At 31.8% G+C, this 26319-nt stretch overlaps 1 protein-coding gene across 4 annotated transcripts in view; it reads right to left on the bottom strand.

The window, feature by feature from the left end:
- Positions 1-6946: 6946 nt before the first annotated feature.
- The window catches only part of LNPK (lunapark, ER junction formation factor), a 61101-nt gene continuing 41728 nt past the window's right edge, over positions 6947-26319 (bottom strand). For 3 of the 4 annotated variants that reach the window (XM_011357191.2, XM_011357177.2, XM_023529352.1), the window contains 5 exons: positions 22602-22814; positions 18935-19040; positions 17670-17740; positions 16713-16883; positions 6947-9297 (listed from right to left, as the gene is read on the bottom strand). In XM_011357191.2, coding sequence (XP_011355493.1) covers positions 9059-9297; positions 16713-16883; positions 17670-17740; positions 18935-19040; positions 22602-22814 — 800 coding nt within the window. In that variant the 3' untranslated portion in view covers positions 6947-9058. Of the gene's footprint in view, positions 9298-15087; positions 15173-16712; positions 16884-17669; positions 17741-18934; positions 19041-22601; positions 22815-26319 lie in introns of all 4 variants that reach the window. The other variant, XM_023529348.1, reaches the window with a different exon arrangement.

The raw sequence follows: 26319 nt of genomic DNA, 5'->3' as shown, positions 1-26319 counted from the left end.
CCTGGCATATAGAAGGCACTCATTCAAGGAGAAACGAATGTGTGAAGTAACACACTGGTGCAGCGATATCACAGGCAGAGGCAGAAACTATATGCAGCTGTGTGTTGCCACATGTGACGGTCCTTGTCATCACTAAATACCCCTTGAGATGACCACTGGGCATAGACTCCAATATATTTTAAAACATACATGGTAAAAAAATTTTGTACAGAAACAACATTTAATCCTTTTGCAAAATAACCTATTCCTAAAACACTAAGTAGTTTTACAACAATCTGCCTAATACTATCAGGTCAACGATTAACATCATTTGGTAGTTTAACTATTGCATCTTATGAAAATCAAACTCATGTTGAAAATAAGTACATAAAACAGAATTTCCTCTAAAGATGCTTAATTTTACAAAATTCATAAGAACTTAAATGGTTTTTTTTGTTTTGCAATAATTGTTCTGAAGATGAAAACCGAAGCGCCATTTCGATGTAGTAAAGGTAATTGCTGCATTTACTGCTCGTGTCATGTTGATGTATGACTGTGTATCAAAGGTCATCCTTCTGCACTCATACATTATCAAATTTGAAAGCACAATATTTGATTCTGACCAACCTTTAAACTGCCCACAATGTGTGTGAAAAATAAATGGAGTTCTACCTTGGGTTAAAAAAAAAAAAAAAAAAAAAGAATGAACCCATGTTTCGGAAGCAGAAGGGTCAAGAAGCCAGTGGCAAGGTTAGGTGTCAGCACTATGAATCTCATACTGTCGTAGCTTATCAATGAGGTCTAGTACAATGATCACAAGCTAAAATTGCTGTACTAATGAAGACGAAGGTCTAAAAAATTAGATAGCACAGGCCCTCTGACAGAGGGCAGTACCTTACGGACAATAATGCAGAAATAAGGACATAAATCACTCTTTAGAGATAATAAAACCTATAATGCCCAAATTGAATTGTTTACATGTCTATTGGAGGCACTGCTAAAAACAGGAGTGTCGGCTGCCATACCTCTTATTACTCATTTGGAACACAGCAGCCCAAATTCAACTACTTTATTAGAACACAAGTCATCTGCTTCCCACCCCTCATCTTCCAACTCCAAGTACACGGCGCTTCTGTCCCTACAGACAATTTAGTAGTCTTGTGCCATCCTGACCTAAAAGGAGTGCTGGGCATTCAGGCTGGCTTCAAACTATTGCTTACAATTGTTTGCTGGGTGGATAAATTGGTCTTATCAGAGTCTACTAAAACCTGAACAGCAGCTGCTTTTGAGATGGGGGTGGGTGTCAGGGTAGGCAGAGGGAAGGATAGCAAGAAAGAGAAAATCTCTACACTTCAGTAATGATTGTGGTTGTCCTTAAAAAATTAAATACCACTTCATTTCATTAAGCTCAACTATAGGAGATTGCCTTAATGAAGAAAAGAAAGATCATACAGATATGCAAAAAGAATCCAGGGCTTCAAAAACCAAAAGGAAAAAAGGTACTGAAAACAATCCACAACATCCACCCAAAACATGTTTCAAGCACATCAATTTTATTTCAAACTGTACTTAGTTGAGATTATTTTCTAAAATTTACAACATCCTATTCTGAAAATTTATAAACACTCATAATTGAGAATACAAGTTCATTCCAAAATTTGATTCCTTTTGGTTCCTAGGAAAAAAGATTTGTTACAAAGCAAACCACTATAATTTAATAAAATGTGTCAATTCTTGGCAGGTAGGCAAAACCTTTAAAATTCTTACTATAGACTAATTCACAAGTAGCCTGTTTCGTTTAAAAAAAAAAATAATGAAGAACTTAGGTGATTATAATTTATAAAATATACCACATTAATGCAAGTTTTAATTATACTTGTATAGTATATACATTGAATATAGTATATATGCTATATATATTGCCTTTTAATGACTTTTTGAAGCAAGTACTCCACTTTAAGGTCTGAATTCCTATGGTCTATATACTAAAAGAGGAAATATTCTGAAATTGTGTGTGTGTGTGTGTGTGTGTGTGTGTGTCCAGGCTCCATCAGATGGTGTTTAAAAAGCAGCAACTTAATCCAGAAAATTCCTAACTTAATGTCAGTTATAACAGGGGTCCCCAACCCCTGGGCCATGGACCGGTACCAGTCCTTGGCCTGTGAGGAACCGGGCCATACAGCAGGTGGTGAGCAGCAGGCAAGCGAGCAAAACTTTATCTGTATTTGCAGCCTCTCCCCAGCGCTGGCATCACCACCTCAGCTCCACTTCAGATCATCAGGCAGTAGATTCTCATATGAGCACTGGCCCCTGGTGCCAAAAAGGTTGGGGACCCCTAAGTTATAACATTAAATGGGTCAGAAATGGGGAGAGCGTCTACTCTGTAATCTCAGCCTAGTATATTGGCTCTTAGGTAATCTCCAGTTCAGTTCATTCACTATATTGAGGATGTACATCAGGCACTAAGAATACAAAAACAAATGACTCCTTCCTGCCCCCACTGTGCTCACAGAGCACCAATCACTAGTGAGTGCTGACCAAGTCAGGTCTAACCCTTATTTATGTGAATTCACTCTCTAAACATACATGTAGTAGACACCATTTCCCATTTTAAGTTTGTTTTGTGTTGTTTTGTTTGAGAAAAGCAAGAGTGATAAAATAAAAAGAGAAATATGGCCTATCTTTGGCATTCAAAATCAAATGAGGAGGCTGACAATAACAAGAAGTCAGGAGACTACAAGTTACATACAATATATAAAGTACAGGAGGAACGAAAAGCAAGTAACTGTTTAGGAAAGCTGAGAAAGATGTTACAAGATTAGAGATAAAGCTGGGTCTTAAAGAAATGAGAGTTGAACAAGGATAGCGTCACATAAGGTCAAGTGCAGGGCATCTCTTAGAAGTGTGAAATACTCGTCTGTGGTTAGCGCATAAGGGAGAGTAGTGGGAAAAAAAGTCTGGAAAAGTAATTTAAATTCTGAAGGGTATCCTTATAAGCCACCTAAGGAGTCGGCCGTACATAAATGAGCCTTTGAATATTTTTTAAATTTTGTGTTTTAGAAAGCTACAACAGCAATGTAGATAATAGAGCCAAAAAAAAAAAAAAACAAAGGAGTCAATTGGAATTTGCCTAAATAATGCAATACAAGTTCTCTAGCCCTTTCCCTACTCAATAATTCAAATAATTTGAGATTTGCAAAATTCTCCACACTACAGTATCTGCACTAAGACAACAGCAGTATTTCCCATTCTCTGTGTGTGCACCCTTCAAGATAATTTATTGTGTCTTCTATATGCCAGACACTAGAAATGTAATGATGAACAAAAACAGACATGGCCCTGCCTTCAAGGAGTTCATAATCTGGTGTGGGAGATAATATTATGAAAGAATTTCAAGGGGAGGGTGTGTAAGTAGAGAGTTTGACAAGTGTTAGGCTAAGAGAAGACTGCCCTGATGAAGTAACACTTGAGTTATCACAAAAATATGAGAAACCCAAAAGAGCATTAGTCTATTCCTTTCAGCTACCAAAGGAGAGGCATAGGTAGCAAAAAAGACAAGGACTTAAATATCTATCCTAGGTTCCAATTCCATTTACGACACCTGTAAATTAAGTGGTCTTTGGAAATTAATGTAATCCCCACTTGATAGGATTCCATCTCCTCATATGGTTGTTGTGAGAACTGTAAGAAAAGTATATAATAGCTAGAGCACAGTGCCTGACCAAGAGTAGATATTTTAAAAATGTTCATTTAATTCCCCATTTTCTTCACCCTTCAAAATCAGACTAAGATAGAAACATTTATTTTCACAAAAAAATAAATTATTTTTCCCAGTTTTCCTAAATCAAGTGCCAGGGATCTGGTAAAAGTCTTTGGCAGTTGAAAATTTGGCCTAGTCTCATATAATCCTGGAATAAGAATTTAAAAAACTAATTTATGAGGGAGATTTTCGAGAACAGTTTTTAATCTTCTCAGACTGCTTCCAACTTCTATCAATTTTACTGCCAAAGAAAAAAAGAAGGTATAAATATTAAAAAAAAAAAATGCATAAAGCAGAACATTTTGGTTTTTAAAAACATCAAATAATATACAACTGTATAAGGGGATAGTGTTTGCTTCTCCTAAAGCCCGTGAGTAGTATAAATTAAACTACATAAAACAGGACCTCTGGAGGAGAAAAAATGGAAAATTAAATGGCGTTTAAGGCAAACAGACAAAAGGCAATTGGAGGGACATCCGCCACCCAGTAAATGCAACAATTTCTAAAACGGTATTTTAAAATAATATTAAAGTATAAAATGTAGGTTAGTTTCTAAGGAGGAAATTAGGCTGAGACAATAGTTTATAGATTGATACAATTTAATAAGATTTTAATTCTGTACTCATTTTTTTCTTATGTTTATATTCTAATAAATGTATTTTTCTAAATTTATATATTTATCTGCCTAAATTTAGGGCCTGAATATATTTGCTTATTAACTGAGTAAATATATTTAGATCTAATAATTTTGCAACAAGTCAAATTACAAACTATAGGATTTAGTAGACCATAGATTTACAACCATCTTTATCTTTCTTCATCTTTACATAAGTACTTGAATTATTTTTAATAGCTCTTTGGGAATTCATAAACTATATCTAAATCTCTTCTATAATTTTTACGTGAATTAAAGTTATACTAGATGACACATTATTTTCTTCCAATTTTCTAAAAAAGCTCTGTTCTCCATGATTGTTTCAAAATAGCTATCCATAATTCTGTAAGTCATCTCCATTCTTTGACCCTTCAACAAACTGATTTGCACACAATCTGACAGGTAATGCTATAGAGTAATATTGCAAAGTAATATTATCAGAAAAAAATTTTTAAATTTTAGAGTTGAGTTGCTGTTAGCTGGTAGAAGTAAATGTGTTACATCTTTTAAGTAATCTTAAACTCTAACACTAATATTTATTGGCAGTATAAAATTGGTGGTTCAATATAAAGCATCCTGCATTAAGAGTTGAGATCTGAGTTCTGGCTTAGCTGAGATGCTAGTTATCCCAATGACCTTGTATAAGTTATTTAGCTTTTCTGACATTCAGCAAACATTATTTAATGAAAATCATTAGAAAATCAAAATATTTCTCTCCTTCCCACACACACAAACCTATAGCTCTCCTGATTCAATTATGTTATCCATAACAATAATGATTGTGTCTAATGCATAAAATGAGAAAGACCAATGTCAAGAATAAAAACCATAACTTAACACCTATCGAAATTTCCAAACTTGGGTTCTATTTTAAATAGAACTATTTCAAGTCACAACTACTTATTGAGTGTCCCCGTGTCTACGTGAGTGGGAGGATGTTGCAGGTAGAGGAAGAGCATGAGGAGGTTAGGGGATTAGAAAAGATTTTGCATATGCAACCACAGAAAACATTACTATAGCTACCTTAAAATGTGTTTGGGGAGAGGGGAGGGAATGCAGGGGAGAGTGGCAGTAGTTGTGGTGAGAAATGCCAGAGGTAATTAGCAGCAAAATTATACAGGCTTTGTAGGCCGTATCAGTATATTTAGACCTCAAGAACAATGAGGAATCATTAAAATGTTTAAGTGATGATGTGGCATGATTCAGTTTCCAACTTTGAAAACTTATTCAGGCTACAGTGCACAAAATAGATAGCAAGGGGTGAGACTGGAGACAGGAAAACCAGTTAAGAGACAGTTTTGAGATGATGAAGGCCTGAATTAGAAGGCAGTCCAATAGCAATTAAGACCAAGACTTCTGAAGTCATTTGCCTACATTCAAATCCCAGAATTTCCAGGTACCAAGTTGCTTACTCTCTGTACCTGTTTTTTCTTCTATCATCCAGAGATAAAAATCCTCACAAGGTTGTTGCCGAGGAACAAATAAAACACATGTTGCCTGGCACAGAGTAAGAATGAAATGTTTATTATCAGTATTAATGTAATTTTAATGGGAAAAAGAAATGAGAATATAACTGGAAGATGATCGGGAGACAGAAATTGACAGTTAAAATATAGGGGAAAAAAGAGAGAGTTGAGTAGACAGACTAGTTTCTGGCTTGAATAATGGCACTCTCTGATAAGATGAGAAACAGGTGGTTCGTAAGTTTTGATGGTATGAAGGAAAAATATATTTAATATATTGATTGGGAGAGACATTCCAGCAGGCAGGTGAATATATTGCTCTGAAGTGAAGGAAACAAATCAAGGCTGGAGATTTGAGAATCAGAGAGACAGATGGTAATTAAATCCATGGAGATTGATAAGAGCCTCTAGAGAAAGGATATATAAAGAAATGCTGACAGTAGGTAGAAGCTATGCAACAGCAACATTTAAAAGATGGGCAGGGGAAGAGAAGCCTGTGAAGGACAGAGAAAAAGGGGGGCTAGAGTAGTAAGGGGATGCTCAAAAATGTCAATACTGTGAAGTAGTGAAATAAGGACTGAGAGTTTTCACTGGATTTAGCAACAAATTATTCGTTCACAAAATAAATGTGTCAAGCATTGTGCTAGGCCCTGGAGATACAGTGGTAAATGAGACAAATAAGAGCCTTGCACACACAGACTTTATGTTGTGTAGACAGACAGTAAACTAGTGAACTAGTTGAAATAGACATAAAGTGAAATGACAGCCCAGTTTAGATAACAATTTTGGGAGAGCATCTCTCTGAGGAGGGAAGATTTAAATTGAAACTTAAAACAGGAAAGGACTTAGCATGGTCAGAGAATTGAAAGAGGCCCTTGAGGCTCCAGTAAACTGGTAAAGGAGCGATGGAGAAAGAGAAGCCAAAGCATGTTTGTAGATTATGCTGAGTGCATAGTGAGAAAAGTTTAGATGATGACCTGTTGAGTCATGTAAGTATGAGTTAAGATCACTCTAGCTAATAACACTTAGTATTTGCTTTTCTTCATTTACACTAGCCTTAATAATCAGAAATAGGACATTGTACCAATCTTTCAACCATTAACTGTTTATTATAACAATTATCAGAATAAACTTTTCTGTTTTAAAGGGTACTATACGATTACAGCATGTTACCCATTACATTTTCACTAATCCTCTTTTTAACCTTCTTCTATATTTCTTTCAAAGATATTTCTCATAATCTCTGCTTGACTCTGTCATTAAATATTATTTCTCTGAGGTATTTTCAAGCAATGTACATCAGAATTTGAACATTTTACAAGAAGATTCAGCAAGGTATGACTAAAACCTCATGGAATTCATCCAAAAAAAAAAAAAAATAGTCCATAGTGCTTTTATTCCATAGTTTTATGTTCCTATTTCCTTAATCTATATATTTATATACTTGTAAATGATAAAAGTTGATGCAAAAACATTGGCTTGATTCTGAACAGCTGAATTATATGTCCATAGTATTTTTTCATTTCCTTGTCTTCGAGAGGAAGAATTTATAGCCTTTTCATATTTCATAAGGATATCAAGAACATCCTTATGAAATATAGATCTATAACCAGCACTGTGCTATGAACATTACATAAATTATTTTTAATCTTCCCATACCCCAAAAGGTAAGTATTATTCTTTCCATTTTACAGATAAAAAAGCAGTCTCGGAGAGATTGGGTGACTTGCACAAAACTGCACAGCCAGAATTTAAGCCCAGTTCTGTAATCACAAAAACTCTGGTCACTATACCATGATGCTTCAGACTATTAACAGATTGGGTTCCTTAAAAATACCTATCAGATACAAAACATTAAATCATAAAGATGAATTTTAAATAACAAAAAATGTTATTTTATTAAATTTTTAATAAACTGTATACAACTCAGATATATTTGCCATACACACCATTCCTATATATTCATCACTCCTTTTGGCATAACAACTTGATTTTAATTTTTTTTTTAATAATGGAGAAGAAAAATAAAACGTAACCAGACTGTATTTAAGGTCCAAGAATTACCATTCTAGTCCAATTTTTTTCCAGTTAATCTTTAATACAAATATTAAATCCAATTAACTAACAGTAACTACCTACCTATTCTCACAAAACTTATGTCTCTCAAAATTAAATTACAAATGGTTTATGGTTTTCCAGAATCAGAAAAACCTAATCTCTGATTAGAACCTCTAAATGTCATTACCTCTCTGAATTTGAAAGATAACAAGTCTCAATAAAAGTATCATAATTTGCTCTCAGCAGTACCTATAGATTTATTGTACTGTAAGCTCTTCTTCCTAAGATTTGTCAGGTAGCCAAGTCATAAGATTCTGTCTGAAAAAGTCTACATACTTAACAAAAAGAAACTGCTGCCAGATCATCTTTATTTTCCTTAACAAAATACACACAAGAGCACAAAAATTCACTTATAATATCATCATTATTTTACAAGTATAAATAATGCTCAGAATTCAAGTACAGTCAAGTACAGAAATATTTCCTATATGTTAATATGTAAACATAAGCTAATTATATACATCATGTGCTTTTGGCCCAGCTGCAAAATAAGAGACATAAAAAACAAACACTGCACTTGACTGTTCAATTGCATTCTTAAACTGAGAATTCGTACCAATGCCTATATAGTTACAGTTAAAAACTTTCATACTGCTTAATATAAATGCCTAAATAGACATTTTACCCCTGGCAAATATCCTAAGAGTAAAAATTCTATCCATTTTTAATGATGATGATGTATTAAAATCTTAATTGAGTTTCATTCCTTAAAACAAACACTATTAGAACTTATCCTTAACCAAAGTTCTTCCTATGTCAAAATGGATATTATTTATAGGTCACATATATATAAGAAAACAAGAGTGCTATGTTTGTTTACTTTTAGAATGGAAAATAAATTTCTAAAAGCTGTCTAAACAGTGTGAATCTTTGTACATCCAAAAGGATCTTACTTTACTGATATCACTTGCTTTTAGTTTTAATATCCAGTATATATAACTTTGACATACTGAAATAGCTAGGCAATCTGAATTCAAGTGATATCAAGCATATCCTTAGAGGAAAAAAAAAGCACCACCTAAAAGAAATAACTGACATAAACAAGACTACAAATATCCAGTTGAAGGTGCGTGGAAGCATTTACTACATTGCCATCAAAGATTCTCCACTTAGTTCAGGATTAGGAGTAGAATCAGCTCTAGGAACTGTTGATTTGGCTTCATTCTTTGAAGTTTCCTCCTCATTATCGATTTCTTCTTTCTTCTCCAGTTCTTCCATACCAGATGCTTTTTCAATCACTTGGTTTGTCTGCTCTGTATCTGATATGTTGTCCTCTGTCTGCTCTGTACTGTTATCAAGACTATCTTGTTCTTCTAAAGACTCTGAAAAAATAAAGAGTCAAGACTTTAAGAATACCCAAATGGTAAAATTGTTAAATAAGCAGAAGATAAGCACACATGTACAACCTTATATTATCCTTAAAATCTTTTAAAGTATGTACTTAAATCCCTATAGCATACCTATATAATTGATATGAATAAAGGGGAAAAAAAACAATTTGAGGAAAACAACTCATAAACATACTTTTATCTAAAGCCTCATATTTTCATAAAATTTAGGAACTTTCATAATATTTAGGAATTTTCCTAAAGATGTAATTGAATGCTGAATGTCCAAATAATGTCGAACAAAGCCTCAATAGAATTATGTGCTGTAAAACAACAGCTCGGAAAACAAAATAAATGTATTAACACTCAGAATATGTTTCCTGAGAAAATGCCTCCTTGTGCCCAGGCAACCCTGTGAGCCAAGTGTAAATATGCACCTTTGCCTGTGTACACACGTACACATGTGGGTAAGCACTGCTATTTCCCACACTGATTTACATCTCCACTATCCAAACACTGAGAGGTCTGGATCTACCTTTCCCAAAGGCATGACTGGTCTCCCCTCATCCTTCTGCAAGATGAATCTCCTCAGGATTCAAACCCCTGGGTCAGAATATGCTACATACCACAAATGCTAGGGAGAGAAAGGGAAGGGTCTTTTGTCCCTGTCTCTGTTATGGAAACTAAGTAAAGGTCTTGGTCCCTACCAAAAAATGTACTCCCTTTAAACTCTCTTTTAAGTTTCATTAAATTCAAATTCCTTAATAATAATTTAATAATAATTAACAATTTTAATAATTGTTAACAATAATAATTAACGATTAATAATAATTAACAATTTTATTAAAGTTCTTATAATTCTTTAAAGTTTAAAAAATGGGATGGGGGTAATGACAGGAGCAGAAAGCTTTGGAGCCCCCAATTTCCAGGTCAAAGATAAAAATCTAGCTTTGAGATACTCCTTTTTGTTTTGTTTTTATTATAAATAGCAACTAATATCCTTACTAAAAGAAATATGGTTAAACCACTAATAAGCTAAACAAATACACAGATTTTCCTACCCTCAAAGAAGACCCCTCATTGATATACTACAAATGTTATCGATTCCAAAAATCTGGATGTCCATGAATGGATAAGAAGAGGTGGTACATATATAGAATGGAATATTACACAGCTATTAAAAGGAATGACATCTTTCCATTATATGTGGAATCTAAAGAACAAAATAAACAAACAAAACAGAAACAAACACATAGATATAGAGAACATTTTGTTGGTTGCCAGATGGGAAGGGGCTTGGGGTGATAGGTGAAAAAGGGGGAAGGGTTTAAGAAGTACAAATTGGTAGTTACAAAATAGTCATGGGGATGTAAAGTATAGCATAGGAAATATAGTCAATATTGTAATAACTTTATATGGTGTCAGATAGGTACTAGATTTATCAAGGTGCTCATTTCATAAGTTATATAAATGTCTAATCACTATATTGTACACCTGCAACTAAAATAATATTGTATGTCAACTATAATTGAAAAATAAAAAAATTATTTTTAAAAAAATCTGGAGGAAGAACCAATCTACATTAGTAAAAAGTTCTAGTTTAGTTCCATGTATAGTAGAGGCCAGAGTTTTGCTGAATAAATTTAATTAATAGTTTTGCAAATAAATTATGTACTATGTATGTACACATGCTAAGGCAGAGGTCTTACCAATTTGTGGTTTTACCAATCAGTTTTAATAAATACAAATTATCCATATCTCACTTTTAAAATATTTTAAAAGAATTATTTCTTTAAACAGGTATCTTGGACTCTAGTTTACAAAATTAATTACAACCTCTTTCCCTCTTTTTATATACTGAATAAAAAGGCTAAAATTCCACAGTCAGGGACATTCAAGTTAATGAGGTTTCACTGTATAAAAATTCCACATGATCACAAAAAAATAGTGAAGAATGGTTCTCAAATCATATTTGTGCCAAATGTCACAAAAATGCTATTTTTATCTTAAAAGGAATGGCATTACTGCACCACTGCGAATCTTACAAAAATTCAAGGTAAAAAGCAAGGTCATTTGAATTTTGTTATTTGAATATTCCAGTGCACAAAGGGAAAGCAAGAAATGCAAATGAAATGCTATGAACCTGTACAGACCATTTCTGCTACGTGGGCAATCAAGTTCTTCGGTAGAAAACTTTAAATCACCAACCATTTGTAATTCTACCCTCACAGAATTTATCCAGGGTACAATTTTAAGTCATGGTTTTCCACAAGTCTCTGGCCAAAGAGCAATACTTACTTGCCAAGAACTTTAAAATTTGTTACAATTTAGTAAGCCTTCTGGTAAAGCCACACAAAATGAAAAAACAAAAAGCTCAGAATCCAAGATGCAACTCACCAATAAATGGGTTTAAATGAACATAGGCCCACACAGTTTATCATATTTTGTCTGACAGACTCAGACTGTCTCAGTACTCAACAGGAGAGGTATTAAAGTTCATGGTTTATCGTGTTAAAGCTTTGTGATATAACTATTTTCAGAAACATCACTAGTCAAATCCAATTTAGTTTTTAAATTCTGGGCTCTTAAAAAAGCAGTTAATACAAAGAGGAGAGCTACAATACTTAAAATTTTTAAATGCCTATAAAGGTGAATGCTAAGAAATACCTAATGTGCTGTCATAATTAGAAAACAACATTATACACAAAGTTTGATCATCAATACTACATTGTATTTTGGAGAATATATGAAAGACTAAAAATAGGTGAAATGATGGGTAGTACTTGAAAACAATCAAAAAGCCTATTAATGAGTACTTTTCTTCCCCCAGGTTAATCTACAGAAAGGTAATTTTAATAGCAGTAACACTACAAAAAACTGGCATGTATCATGATGTCTATAATACAGACATCAGCTAGTCTAAATGTTTGGATGCCAATGCTATTTTGTGAGAAATTATCCAAACAAGATTTAAGTGGTGTGCAAGACTAACAAAGAATTACTTATCAGTTTAATAACCAAACCACAGGGCTTTATAATAAGGATCATTGAATGTATCTTATAAGTACTTAAACTTTATTTCTTTGGGATAATATCATTTGCTTATTCTAATAAAAAGTAATTTTTTTTCTTTGAAGTTCTAGTTTCAAATAACTTGGTAGTATAAAATACATTACAGAAAATGTCAACATTTGAGCATAAAATACTAAAAGAGAAATTAGCCTTTGTGTTCACACTAATTTAGACTAAAATTGAAACAAAGCTATCTGAATGACCTAATTCCATCTATAAGAAAAATTTTTAAATCAACTTTGGCATCTGTAATGCCAATAAAACAAAATATCACAATGTGATTAAACAAAAATGACCCATGGAATTTCTTCCTTTCACCATTCCTGCGCCCTGTCCCACTCCCATCTCAGTATTCTTGAGAAGTTTTTTCTACCAAATTTTAACAACTGGCGTCTAGTTGTTTGAGAAAAGCCTCACTCACCTAGACAATTCAAACTCATAAAACTGAGTTTAATTGTATAGCAAATACCACTGCCCCACCTATAAACCACACACATGGAAAAAACATGTAAGAATATCAACTTACCTTTAAGTTTTTAGTCGAGCTCTTGAAAGAATAATTTACTAAGAAAATTAAAGAACAGTCTAACAAAACAAATTCACATATTTCTGTATCACAGAAAAATATATGATTCTATTTAGATTATGCCTCGTATTGTGGTGAATTCATTTAGATTCTTACTTTTTATTCCTTTTTAAATAACAAAAAAAAATGTTTTTTGCCTTGCAAACACATCAGTATTCCCTATACATGTAAACTATAAAACCTACCCAAAGGAAATTTGTTAAATTAAAATGTAAAATTTGTCTTTGAACTCACAGGTTATAAACAAAGCAGTTTTTACAAGATTTTTCTGCCTTAAGGAAAATGGCTAACATTTTAAAGAACAAAGACATGAACTTCATCCCAAAACTCAACCCAATGAAATGACTCAATGAATAAAATTCAATTAAATAATAACCACCAATGAGGAAATAGCTTATATTCAATAGACAAAATACTGTTTATTTACTATTGGTGAAGAAATCTATTAGATGAGCAAGAATGTCATTACTAAGCAATGATATAAAACTATTAGGTGAAGGTGTTGTAGAAAAAGGAATTGCAATGCCAAAAGATCTCTAAGTCTAAAACAAACATGCAAAAACATACTAAGTTAAGTTTACATCTTGAGTAGAATGTACATAATTAAACATTAATAATGGTATAAATTTTTACATCTGCTAAATACACAGAATTCAACAAAATTATATCATCAAATAGTTCAACATCCTAGAGCATCATAACAATACTAAAAGTAGAATTTTCCCTATTCAACATAACCTTATAGCAATAGTATATTGCTTAAAAGAAAAACAGAAATTAGATTACCAAGATAAATTTCACCTTATATAAATTTTACTTGCTATTGTGGATAGTATTAATTGGATGCCATGAGTTTTATTATTAGCAAATTATTTCCAGTTGAACAAAAGTTATTTTCTACTAAAAAAGTACATAAGATCTAAATACAAGAGAGCAATGAAAACAATATTTTTCAAACATGCTAGCCTTAAATCACTGTACCAGCAATACTAACAATATAGAAACCTCATACTCTTACCATATTTAATTTAAAAAATGCTGAAATATTTTTAAAAATTAAAACTGATAAACCACTTTAACGTGGCTTAAAAGAGATAAAAGTATTACTCTATTACTCATTTAACCATAAAAGAAACAGAGAAAACTAAAAGCAGTACTTTGGCATACCATCTCTAGTATACTCTTAGATAAAAAAAAGACCTAATTTCTTGTGTTTCTCTAATACTCTATTACCAAAGCATCTGGATACAGTTCTAGAAAAAATTCTAGGAATTCAAATGAGCAATTAATGGGAGAAATTTCTTCTAGGTCTCTTTCTTTAACAAAAACTTTCCGAGATTTCGTGTTTTTCTAAAAAGTGGTCTAAAATTTTCAAAAGTCTTGTGTTTCATCCTACATGCAAAATCTTCCAGTAGTAAAATCAAGACAAAACCTATTTTCAGTCTCACATCACAGATTAGAAAAAAAAAGGTTTTTTCCATTAATTCTAGATTATTCATATAAATGGTTTTAGATCATTGATCATAAATCATTGAAAGAAAAATTCAGATGGGAGAAAGTTACCTTTCCATTCCATCTGTAAATTCAATAACCTAATTATTGAAGTTTTTGCTGCTATCAAAGAGCTATTTCAATATTTTAAAAAATATAAAAATTTATAGCAAGAGTTTTTTTTTATTCTTCAAGTTTCTTACAACAAGAATGTAGAAATCAGAAATCTAAGCTTTCAATTACACTGGCCGTCAGCATCAAAGTAGATGATTAAGATGATATGATCTTACTTAATAGTTCAATCTAATCATAAAGATATGTCATTGGTATTCAAAACAAACACAGCTTCATCTGTTCATCAGAAACACTTCCAGTCATTTACTAAAGGACTCCAACTTGGAATTGACAACTGTATATCATAGTGTTGAGATAGGAATCTTGGAGAAAAGTTTCAGTCTTCTAGAGAGCCAAGGAAGTAAAAAGTACTCAAAGCCATTTTGATGAATCCAAAGAGAAGTATGATAAAGTTACTACTCTAAAGACTATCTTAACCAAATGGAACTGTTGCTTCAGTTTCTAACACTACGAAGTTATCAGACTCTGTCTCCAGTTTTGTCTTCACCTATTAATATTACCTTATTAGGGCTGAGTTTGAGAGCCAGTTAATACTTCATTCCAGGAATTCGGACAGAAAATGAGACATCTGGGGTTTTGCTCCTCTTAGATTATATGAGAAGGAAAGTATAGCTGGATGTTGTTTGCTAACTATCCATCTTGACCTTAGCAGAAGGTATAAAGCATTGGACTCGTTATTGAGATTTTTATTTTGTTGGCTGTTTTTACTTTTTTTTTTGTCCCAACTATTGGCTTTCGAATAGTCACTTTAGCTTTCATAAGCAAGGTTACTCATGGAAAGGACTTCGATTTTTCCTCTAGCATCTTCGGTATGAAATTCTTTCATTTTCAGTTCCAAGAAGCTGCAATAGCAAGGCAGGTGATTTGCATGTGACAACATGCAGCTCAGAGCACGACTTAGGCAAAAGAAAAATACTGACATGTGTTTGGAGTCAATGTTGTAGACTTGAAGACAAATGCATTGATTCAGTGTTGGAAATACACAGGCCTCTTGATATGGCTATCTGTATTCAAATTCATTTTGGTATTTGTTAGTAAGCCAAAAGCCAAGCCCAAGTCAATACACATATTATAGGTTCACTCTTCAAAGTTAAAAAAAAAAAAAGACACCATACTCAAATATTCATACTTTTGAAACTTTTGATATCTGAAACTTCAATGCTTCTTATTATTCTTGGTTAAAGCAATTTTTCCCTACTAAATACTTTTATAAAGAAAAAATCAAATATATGTAAATGATAATTCCTAGAAATTAAAAGGATGAATACTGACTGCTAAATAAATGATGTGAACTAAACTTCCAATATGAATTTTTTTCTATACCAGATATAGCACCAAAATATCATGACCTGTGTCATAATGTTGGTAATCTTCACAATTCAGAGCTGTTTAACTAACAGCTCTTCACCTAATATCAAGCAAGAAATCATTGGCAATTAATAATTAGATCTTCCAACTCATCCCTTCCATTTTTTCACGAAAATTCCTCAAGAATTCCTAATACAGAATTGAAAGATGAGGTCTAAAATCCAATGAATTCTGATAAACTCTGTTTCTCTAAAATAAGGTTGTTTACATCAAGGCATGCATCAGCAATGGACCAAGATAAATTGGTCCAAAGGAACACCAGTCCTATCAATACGGTCATCTAAAGAATGCAAGGATGACTTTGCAATACCAAAGTTTCCTGCTTTCTGATAACTTCTACCAATCTAAGTAGTAAGCACAAACCTATTTTACCAATATTAATTACAAATCTTATAAGAATTTTACCCTTAAAAGTAATTTCATAACACTCATAATCTGCTTCATTTAAATAAACTTAAAAAATGATTCCATAAAAACATTACTAGTCAAATCTCCCAATGGTTATTATAAAAGGTCATGCCATAAAAAATGTTGATCTAGCTGTTGTTAGATGCTGCTTAACATGATATAACCTGCATTTTAAAACTGAAACACATCATACCAATTACACAAGAGGCTATAGTATAAGAGCACTAGTTGATATGAGCATGCTGCAAAATCTGATAAATTACCCATTCTTATCTAAAAGCATTATGCTTTTATTGTTAAGTAGCAAACATTATTAAGAAAGAAAACTTTTTAATTAACATATTCATACCTTCACTCATCTGGTTCTCTGATGAAATCACACTTCCTGAGGGCAAGGGACCAACTGAACTTAAGCCTTCCACAGCTTGCCTCTTCTCAAAACTAAACTCTAGAAGTCTTGGAGCCTGGGGTCTGGTTTTTCTTGCAGGATTCAAGAAAAAACAGTAGGCACATCGAAAAGCTGCAGAGAATTTTTTAAAAATAAACAAACCATTAACCAAAGAAAACTCAAAGACTAATCAGATAACTCTCAAGATTACTTTTGCAAATAGTCACAGAACCCTTCAAAAGTTATTTAACCCTTGTGAAATTACATATAGTTTTAGTAAAATTATGGCAAGTGTTCTAATCAGGCTAAATTTTAAAGCATACTTTCTAATTATTATTAGAATATTAATTTTAAAGCGGAAAAGATAAGCTGCATAGCACATTAACTAATGGCAAAACAATATTACTAATGACCTAAATATATTACATAAATTACATTTTAGTCACCAAAATCATTAGATATTTTTAAATCCAGAACCTCCTTCATTTTTCCCAAGAAAATGTAGTATGCCCTATTTGAGAAGCACAATTAATTTAGTACAATATTTTTTAACAGTGGCTACACATGAAAATCATCTGAGGAGCTTCAAAACAATGCTGCTGCCTGAACCTTCGCCCCAGATCAATTAAAGCAGACTCTCTGCCGATGGGCCCTGGACATCACAATTTTCAAAAGTTCTTCTGGTTATTCTGATGCACAGTGAAGTCTAAGAACAGTTGGCCTAGAGCCTGGACAATGTCTGAGGAAAAAATCTGAGTTGTCTTTCCTGCTTTGCTCTGTGTTCTAAAATATAGACAGTATGCCTGAATAATATATACAGAGACAGTACCTAAAATAAAATGGCATTACATGGGAATCAGCATAGAATGAAATATTTGAGAATAAAATATTTAAATCTAACTGCCCAATAATTCTTACCAATGTATTCAAATTCTTCTTTCAAAGCCATGCCATTATGAGAAAAACACTGCTGACATATAAGAGCATACCTACACCAAAAATAAACAGACTAGTTACAAATACAAACAAAACCCATGGGAGAGGCTACTTTAGCTACCACATCTAATTTATATTTTAACATAGCTAAATACATCATAATAATTAGATGTTACTTAGTAAACAATAAACAATATTCTTTAAACAGCCAAAATTTCAACCATTTTAAAATATATTTATACATCAAATTAAAAATAAACCAAGAAACAGCCAAATGAATATATCCTTACTAAGTTAGCAGAAACATATCTGGTAACAGAACACTTAAATTTCAGTGCTTCCTAAAGTATATTCCTGGGGATGATAGACCCCAAATTTGTAGTCAGATAAGATTGAAAAAGATGGAACCTCTTAGAGAGTCACAATAAGAAGTCTTGTAGTAAAGAAATAAATTTAATTTTGTTTAGTTCAGTCCAAAGATTAATTTCTGTACATCGTAATTCCTGTATTTATCCCAGTTATACTTACACATCTTCCTCATTTTCTATTTATGTACTCTGTTCTCTGTGTATGTACTTAACAAATACTTGGCCCTATAAAACAATATTCTGTTTTGAATAACATACAATTTATTATATTAACTTTAAATTCTAGCCCCTTTACTAAAATGATAATATTAACCAATAACCTTGTCAAATATCTACTCTATTGTCCTAAGAAATTTTTTAAAGTCTATATTATCATATACTATGACAACTGCTCTACTCGTATCATACCTATCTTCCTAGAATTATTATAAGGATCAAATAAAATATAATTGGAAAAGCAGTTTTAGAACTGTAAGTGCCAAATGTAAATTGTCCTCACTGTTATTAAAATTATCACCATTTCTTAAAATCTACCAAGTTTTCACTATTTGTGTGTTCCTCAAGTTTAAGTTTCAGTGAAATGAATCAATTTCTCTCAAAATAGCATTAGAGTAGGGTTATAATATAGTAGAGTTACAATATTTTTTGTTACATATATTTTTTTCCTACATTTTATTTAGATAATTTATCCAAACTCCTACTGAAAAACAACTGAATATGTACTCTTTTGCAAGGCTGTAAAATACTCCATTATGTTCTAAAATAAAGAAACAGGAGCCACAAAACTAGAACATCTAGTGTGTATGCCCACAACACACACACCATGACCAATAAATTTTTTCTTCATTTTCATTTATCTACCACTATAGAAAACATTACCTGTTTTGTGGACCATCACCAACTAAATATTCGACAATTCTATCCAGAGCACCTCGTTCTCGGGGGAGAATGGGTCTTGCTAAAGGTGGACCCGGAGGATGAAGACCTAGTAAATAAATAGATATAAAATATGTATGTATAAAATTCATTTAAATTTTAATTCAGTACCAAAAACTACCCATGCTTGTCAGAACTTTTAAAAGATTTTAACAAATATAATATTCTTATAAATCTCTGTAAAGCATTCAAATTTTCCTTAAAAATACTGCACTACAAAAAATATGTTTAAATATGTTTAAATTTCATTTCTTAATAGATTATACCAACATAATCTATGAAGAATTGAACTGTGTTGGGTTCTGTTCAAACTAATTTTTAAAATGCCCAGAATCTTAAAAGCTTATATAATAATAAATTAGGAACTTCCACTTTGAATCATAATAGAGTCACAGGGATCATATTTACCTTCCCACCTAAAACAACTAAAATGTGCAAAACATATGATGCAACAATTTTAAAGAAATGGGATATCAGGCAATTTAGGATAAAGATCCCTAACAAACAAAAAAGCAAATAAGATGAGACCTACAATTGCCCCAGTCTGTTGCCTAGAGTGTGTTTCCAGGAAGCAATTCAGGGAGGGTAAACCCAGATAAAGTGAATCAGCCTCTCTGAGATGAAGAAATAAAAGCTGCAACTCTAGAGGAGCCAAAGCAGCTTGAGTTCACAGGAAAGAGTAGGAGAGAATGAACAGAGCAAGAATATCAAAAATCTGCAGAGGATTCCCAAGACTATTTAGCAGAGCACTGACTGATGCGTGCATGTGAGGAGACTACATGAGGACAGAGAAAGAACTACCCCCAAAATATTAAAGGTAAAGTGCACACACATGGGGCTAGAAATGTTGCATGTTTGTACCAGCCAGAGTAGAAAACTTCATAACTCCCACTCATTGGGTTAAGTATTCACAGGAGTTCTGTCTAAGAATATAAATATATCCAGCATCCAACAAGGTAAAACTCAAGTCTGGCATCAGATCAAAAATTATTAAACATCCAAATAAGCAGGAAAATATAACCCATAATGAGAAAAATCAAACCTAAGTGACCCAGAAATGACAGAGATAATAGAATTAGTAGACAAATATATGAAAACACTATGACTATATTCCATATGCTTGAGAATCTAGAGGAAAGATTCAATGTTAAGCAGAGACATGGAAAAAATTTAAAAGACCCAGCTGAACAAATGAAAACTATAATGTCCACAATGAAAAATTCATAGATGGGATGAATAGCAAGCAGTTTGGACATTACAGAAAAAAAAATAGTAAACTTAAATAAAAGAAACCATATAAAATGAAACACAGAGAAAAGACTAAAAATATTTTTAAATAAAAAAATCATCAGCAAGCTGTGGAACCTCAAGCAGTCTAATATGCTTTGAATTGGAGTCCAGAAGAAGAGAAAGAAAAAAAATATTTGATGAAATAATGCACAAAAAATTTTCCAAATTTGATGAAAGCTATAAACCCACAGATCCAAAAATATCAAAAAACCTTAAGCCCAAGAAACATAATTTTGTAACAAGACATTACATGTTCAAATTGCTTACAAAGAGTGATAGAGAAAAATCTTAAAAGCAATCAGAAAGATATATTATGTACAGAGAAAGAGATAAGAATGACAGCAGATTTCTCATCAGAAAATAAGCAAGCCAGAAGACAATGTACAATATGTTTGAAGTTCTTCTGAAAGAAAAACTAGAATTAGAATTCCATATTAGTGAAAACACCTTTTAAAAATAAAGGCAAAATTGAAGATGTTTCCAGACACAGAATAAATGAAAAGAATTTATCACTAGCAGAATTGCACTACAAGAAATGTTGAAAGAAGTCCTTCAAGCAGATTTCATTAAAATATCTTAAACTCCTTACACACTTAATAACTTTTAAAATCATACATCTTCATATTTACGCTATTAAGAATAATAGTAATTAATACAAACATCAAGAGCAATCATTATAGGAATACTGGTCATTTTTACACAGCTTGGCAAATTATCAAGTACCTGCTGGTTATTAATTTTCAAACATATGGGAGCCCTGTGGTAATACATATTAAATTGATTCTCTTCCATGAATATGGCATAATGAAAAAATGAATTATTAATCTTCTCTATAAGAAATCACTTAACTCATTCATAATTTTGGCAATATGTAACTTAAATACTAACAGGTTTTTACACAGAAACTAATTTAAAACTTTAATAAAATATGTTATATTTACATGATCACAAAATTTAGACATTATTCCTTCTATAACCTTATTCTTACATGTCCAATAGTTTTTATTACTTTATATAAGTTGCTAAACTTTTATTTCTTTAAAACTAGTTAAATATACAAATGTATATAATACATGCATTCCCACTAAAAAAATTTATTTCATTACTTTACAGATAATCACGGGTATCTCAAATCAGTCAGATAATAACTGAAAGACAAATAATGTTTAATCAATTTAATTTTTCTCAATTTCACAACATATATGGCTACCTTAAAGGACAGCATTACATATCAAATTTTAAAGTATTTTTTCAATAACTATTTTTAAAATTATAATTGGTATACATTTCATTTGTAGCCAACTTTTAAAATTTGTTTATGAATTAATACTTTTCTAATTTTCTAAAATCTTGTGTTGCTTTTTTTAAAAGAGCGGGGAAAAAAATCTATTGTAATAGTAACATTTAGATTGCTTATTGATTTTATTACATAAGTGCCCTGAATACCTGATAACTACTGACTAGCGTCAAAAGCATTATAATGTTAGCAATTAGTCATAAAATACCAAAGTAATCTAAATTAGAATTAAATATCCTAAAATAAGATAATCATTGTATTCAAGAATCTGACATAGAAATCTACATAAAATAATGTGATCTGCTAAAACAATGAACTTCCACATCTTAATCACACCCTAAAAGAAAATTGCAGGGTAATGCAATCTATTGCGCTATAAAAATGGAATCTTCCCCTAGTGATCTACCACACTAAAAAAAGAGAATCCAAACAAATGAAATAGTAGTAAAGGCAGTATGTTAATTTAATAGAACTTTATGCTAATGTATCCGTCAATAAATACTAAAGTTCTTTGGGTTAAAACAAACAAACAAACAAACAAAAACAATTTCCTGGCCCATATGAACAACAGTAGTATTGTACACCACGATGAAGGAATATTCATCCTGAGATATGTTAAGTAATTGTCATGTTTAAAAATATATGTGAAGGGTTTAACAAAAAGCATGAATATATTCCAAAAGTGTTCTCGTCTATCTCCATTTTATATAAATCTGGAGCCATTCTAAAGCTGAATATAAAAAGATATGCTATACTGTTGACTACAGAAAACTACAAAGTTTTATTGCCATTTAAACAAAAAAGCTATAACAGTTAAATGAGCTCAAGAAATAGGTTTCAGTATCACAAGGTGCCAGCTGTAAAGAGTTATAGCTAATTGAATATGGAACTCCTGCTTAATCAGATAACTGCTCTGCTATTTCCAAATGAAATGCCATTTCCATACTGTCTGAAAATGGCCCGTTTTATTGGTAACCAGAGAAAACAATATAAACTGTAAATAACATTAAGTGCTCTGTTTACCCATTCCAGGCACTGAAGTACCAGGAGATCCAAGACGTCTTGGTAACATATTTGATGATAGGGCTGGAGTAACAGCTCTTTCTGGGGGTCCACCAGGGGCTGAAGTGTCCTTTGGTGGTCCTGGAGATACTGGAACTTGTGGAGGAGGGCCCTGGCTAGAACTTGCTGGTGTTGGAGAAAGGTTTCTTTGCGCTGCAGTTCGCTGACGAATCTCTGAGAATAATAGAAAAAAGTATAAATTAAATTTAATATCCAATATACCACATTAGTGAATTCCACAAGTATTACTTACATTTTAATAAAGCTTTATGCCATGAGAAGGTATTTGTAAAACCAAAACTCCTTGTAATATGAAATCTATAAAATATAATATTGAAATCTGACTATAATAGAGTACTTTATTTCTGAACCTACAAGTCAACTGCATATATTTACACAACAAGCTGTGGACTCAGTCTATCTACTGATATAACTTTTCAAAATCAATGCAAATAATATAAAATCATCACCAATTATGTGTCATTTTTTTTACAGTAATCCTTCCTAATTTATAATAAAGGAAAGAAATTTTATCGGAATTAGTGAAAATGCTAGTGAAAATTACAGATTTATTTTTCAAGATAAAAATAATAGTAACTCTAAGAAATAAGTGAATAAGTATATTCTGGAATTATCAAATAATTTATGACGTAATTAATCTAAGAAGTCTGAAAAAGTATTAAAAGTATGAAAAGGAAAAGTGCTCATTCTCCTTTAAACTACTGCGATCTTTTTAATAAACTTTTTTTTGCCAGTACATTCAATAAAGGAAAATTTCCATTTGGCATAAATAATGTATCATCATGAATAAATCTTACCTCTATTTGCAGAAATTACAAGATCTTTTGTTTGCCAAATCCAGGCTACTGCCTCTTTTTGTAGTTTTATTGAAACACAATAATTCTCTTTTGTTTATATATTGTCTATGGCTTCTTTAAAAGAGTTGAGTAGGTGCCACAGAGACCATATGGCTCTCAAAGCTATTTACTGTATTTGCTATTTGGCCCTTTGCAGAAAGTTTCATGATCCCCTAACTCAATAACATAAAATTCAATTCTATCATTCCCCATTCCCACCAACACCTTACTTGAATGTCAATGGTAAGATCTAAAGAAGCACTTACAGCTTTTTAATTGTACATCCCATTAAATTATCACAAATCTTGAAACAGAGTGCTGAAACTAAAGAAGTTAAATTTTAATTGGCATGATTGGTAAAAATGCACACTTCCAAAAGCAAAATACTTTAGATTCGGACTCTATTTGACAGTTAAAGATTTTCATGAAAAGTTCATTGCAATCAAAAGTACAGCTCTAGCATCAGATTTCAGTTTATACAATTTAGTCTACTAGTTAAGAACCTGGGCCCTGTGGTCAGAAAGGTTTGATTAGAATCTTGCCTGTTGCTACATTACCTAAGATGGGTTAACATCACTAAGCTTCTATTTCTTTGGCTGTAAAATTAAGACAATAATGTTCCTAACTCAAAGTTGTTATGAGGATTAAATAATATCTATAAATTGATAGTTCACATTTATTGAATAAATAATTTTTCAGATGACAGTGTTTTCATACAACTAAGTGTTGTTAAATAACCAGTTAGCTATAATTACTGGGACCAATAAATTTTCTATTGATTCTTAACGTAGTCTCTAACTTAGGCATTGCAATAATAAATTACAACCATGTCATCATTATATAAATGGAACTGTCTTTATGTTTGTCTATTTTCCATGAAGTTTATATAGAAAATTTCCAATTTTATCTGGACTAATTGTATTCTTATATCTCCTGCAAATGAGCAGATCTCTTAATGATCACAAAGAACTCACAAGGAACACCTTAAAGGTAGTTACACATTAGGAAAGCCATTAAATGCTACAAAAGGTACCAAGATCAATGAAATTATGTTAAGACTGGATCATTTAAATTAATTTAAAATAACAAGGCATCGAATATTGTAAATAATTTTTTTAGTCAATTTTCAGGTAAAACATAACTCAAAAAATGACATTTTCCAGACTCACAAATATAGACAATCTGGTGACGGCCAGAGGGGTTGTGGGGGGAGAGGTGGGGAAAAGTGGTGAAGGGTTAAAGAAGTACAAACTAGTAGTTGATAGATGGTCACTGGAATAGGAAGCATGGCATAGGGAATGCAGTCAGCAGTAATGTAATGGCTATGTGTGGCCAGAGGGAAGATAAAATAATCAGGGGGATCTCATAAACTATATATAAATGTCTAACCAATGTACTGTATACTTGAAGCTAATAATAAAGTAAAATAAAAAACTGCAAACAAAAAAATAAATAAATAACATTTTCTTCCAGATAAGTTTTTTCCTACATAAAAGAGTAACATAGTTGTTTATTATAGATAAATAAAAGTTTAACATTTATTAGACTATATTAAAAGTAGCTATTATCCTTTCACTTCTTGAACAAAGGCTTGAGACTGCTTCCTCTGAATGTGCATTTACCCTGTGAAAATTAACCAAAGCATTCTTTTAACATCTCTCCTAATGTGCTACTGAAAGGAGAAGCCTATAACTAACTAGTAAGCAAAGAACACCATGTCTAGCATTCCATAAAAGAGACTTGGCTTAATAATTTCTAATTTTAAATTTAGGCAGACAAAGGGGAAAAAATGATATGGAAGAGTTAAGAAAGAGAAAGAAGAGTTTCACCATTTCCAAAGGAAAAGCAAGTAACAAAGAGTTACAATATTGATAGTTAAAAATAGTGATACAGTCCCAATCTATATTTGGTAAAGTGTTATGAAATATTCTGGTAATCTCAATTTAAAATACCTAAAATTTCTCAACCATTAGCTAACAATTGCCATTCACGAATGCCTTATAATTTACTCTAAAAAGTTTCTAGTACTCATCAAAGCAGTCATACTGGTTATATTGAACTTTTCCTTCATTTAAATGTAAAACAACATCTCTCAAAAAAGATTTACCAAGCATGCCTATCAATCTGGTGAAGTATCATAAGGAGTGTTCCATAAAGTCAGTTCTTGACTGGAAGATGTTTTAACATCTTTATCAATACTCATTTTTTGATTAAAACTTTGATAAAAATCATGCTCACTGAATATGAGAACATGTCTATATTTTTAAACTCCAAATGAAGCAAACAAAATAAGATTTAAAACTACTATATTATGATAAACAAAAGGAAGAAAAGTGTAAAATAAAGATAAAACAAGATAGTTGCTAAATCATAGTTTCTGAGATTAAACAGTCTTGATTTAAATTTTGCTCCACCCTTTTTATTAGATGTGCATGCAGCCTTTTCCAAGTTAATAACAATAATGAGAATTTTTACCTCTTATGCTTTTGTAAAGATTAAATGAGATCACCGATGCAAAGAACTGAGTCAGAGGACAAGGAAAAGTACTTAATAAGCAATAACTAGTATAAGTAGTATAAATCTAAAAGTTCCAGAGATTACAACAATCAAAAGCTAAGCAATCCAGAACTTCTGAATCAATTATTAAAATAAAATACAGATGTTAATTTACAAGTTAAATGTTTTCCTAAAGTTATTTGTAAACTTATTTAAATGTGTAACTTGACAATTTATATAAAAACTTAAATCTGTAACGCTAGCTTTCTATTAAAAAACTCTTGAGATGACCTATAATACAAATAATTCTCTTAATTTATCAGATT

This window comes from Pteropus vampyrus, unplaced genomic scaffold (assembly GCF_000151845.1).
Source record: "Pteropus vampyrus isolate Shadow unplaced genomic scaffold, Pvam_2.0 Scaffold2, whole genome shotgun sequence".
In the NCBI taxonomy this organism is placed as follows: Eukaryota; Metazoa; Chordata; class Mammalia; order Chiroptera; family Pteropodidae; genus Pteropus; species Pteropus vampyrus.
The sequence above is the reverse complement of the archived record's forward strand: the minus strand, read 5'-3'. Positions and strand labels throughout refer to the sequence as shown.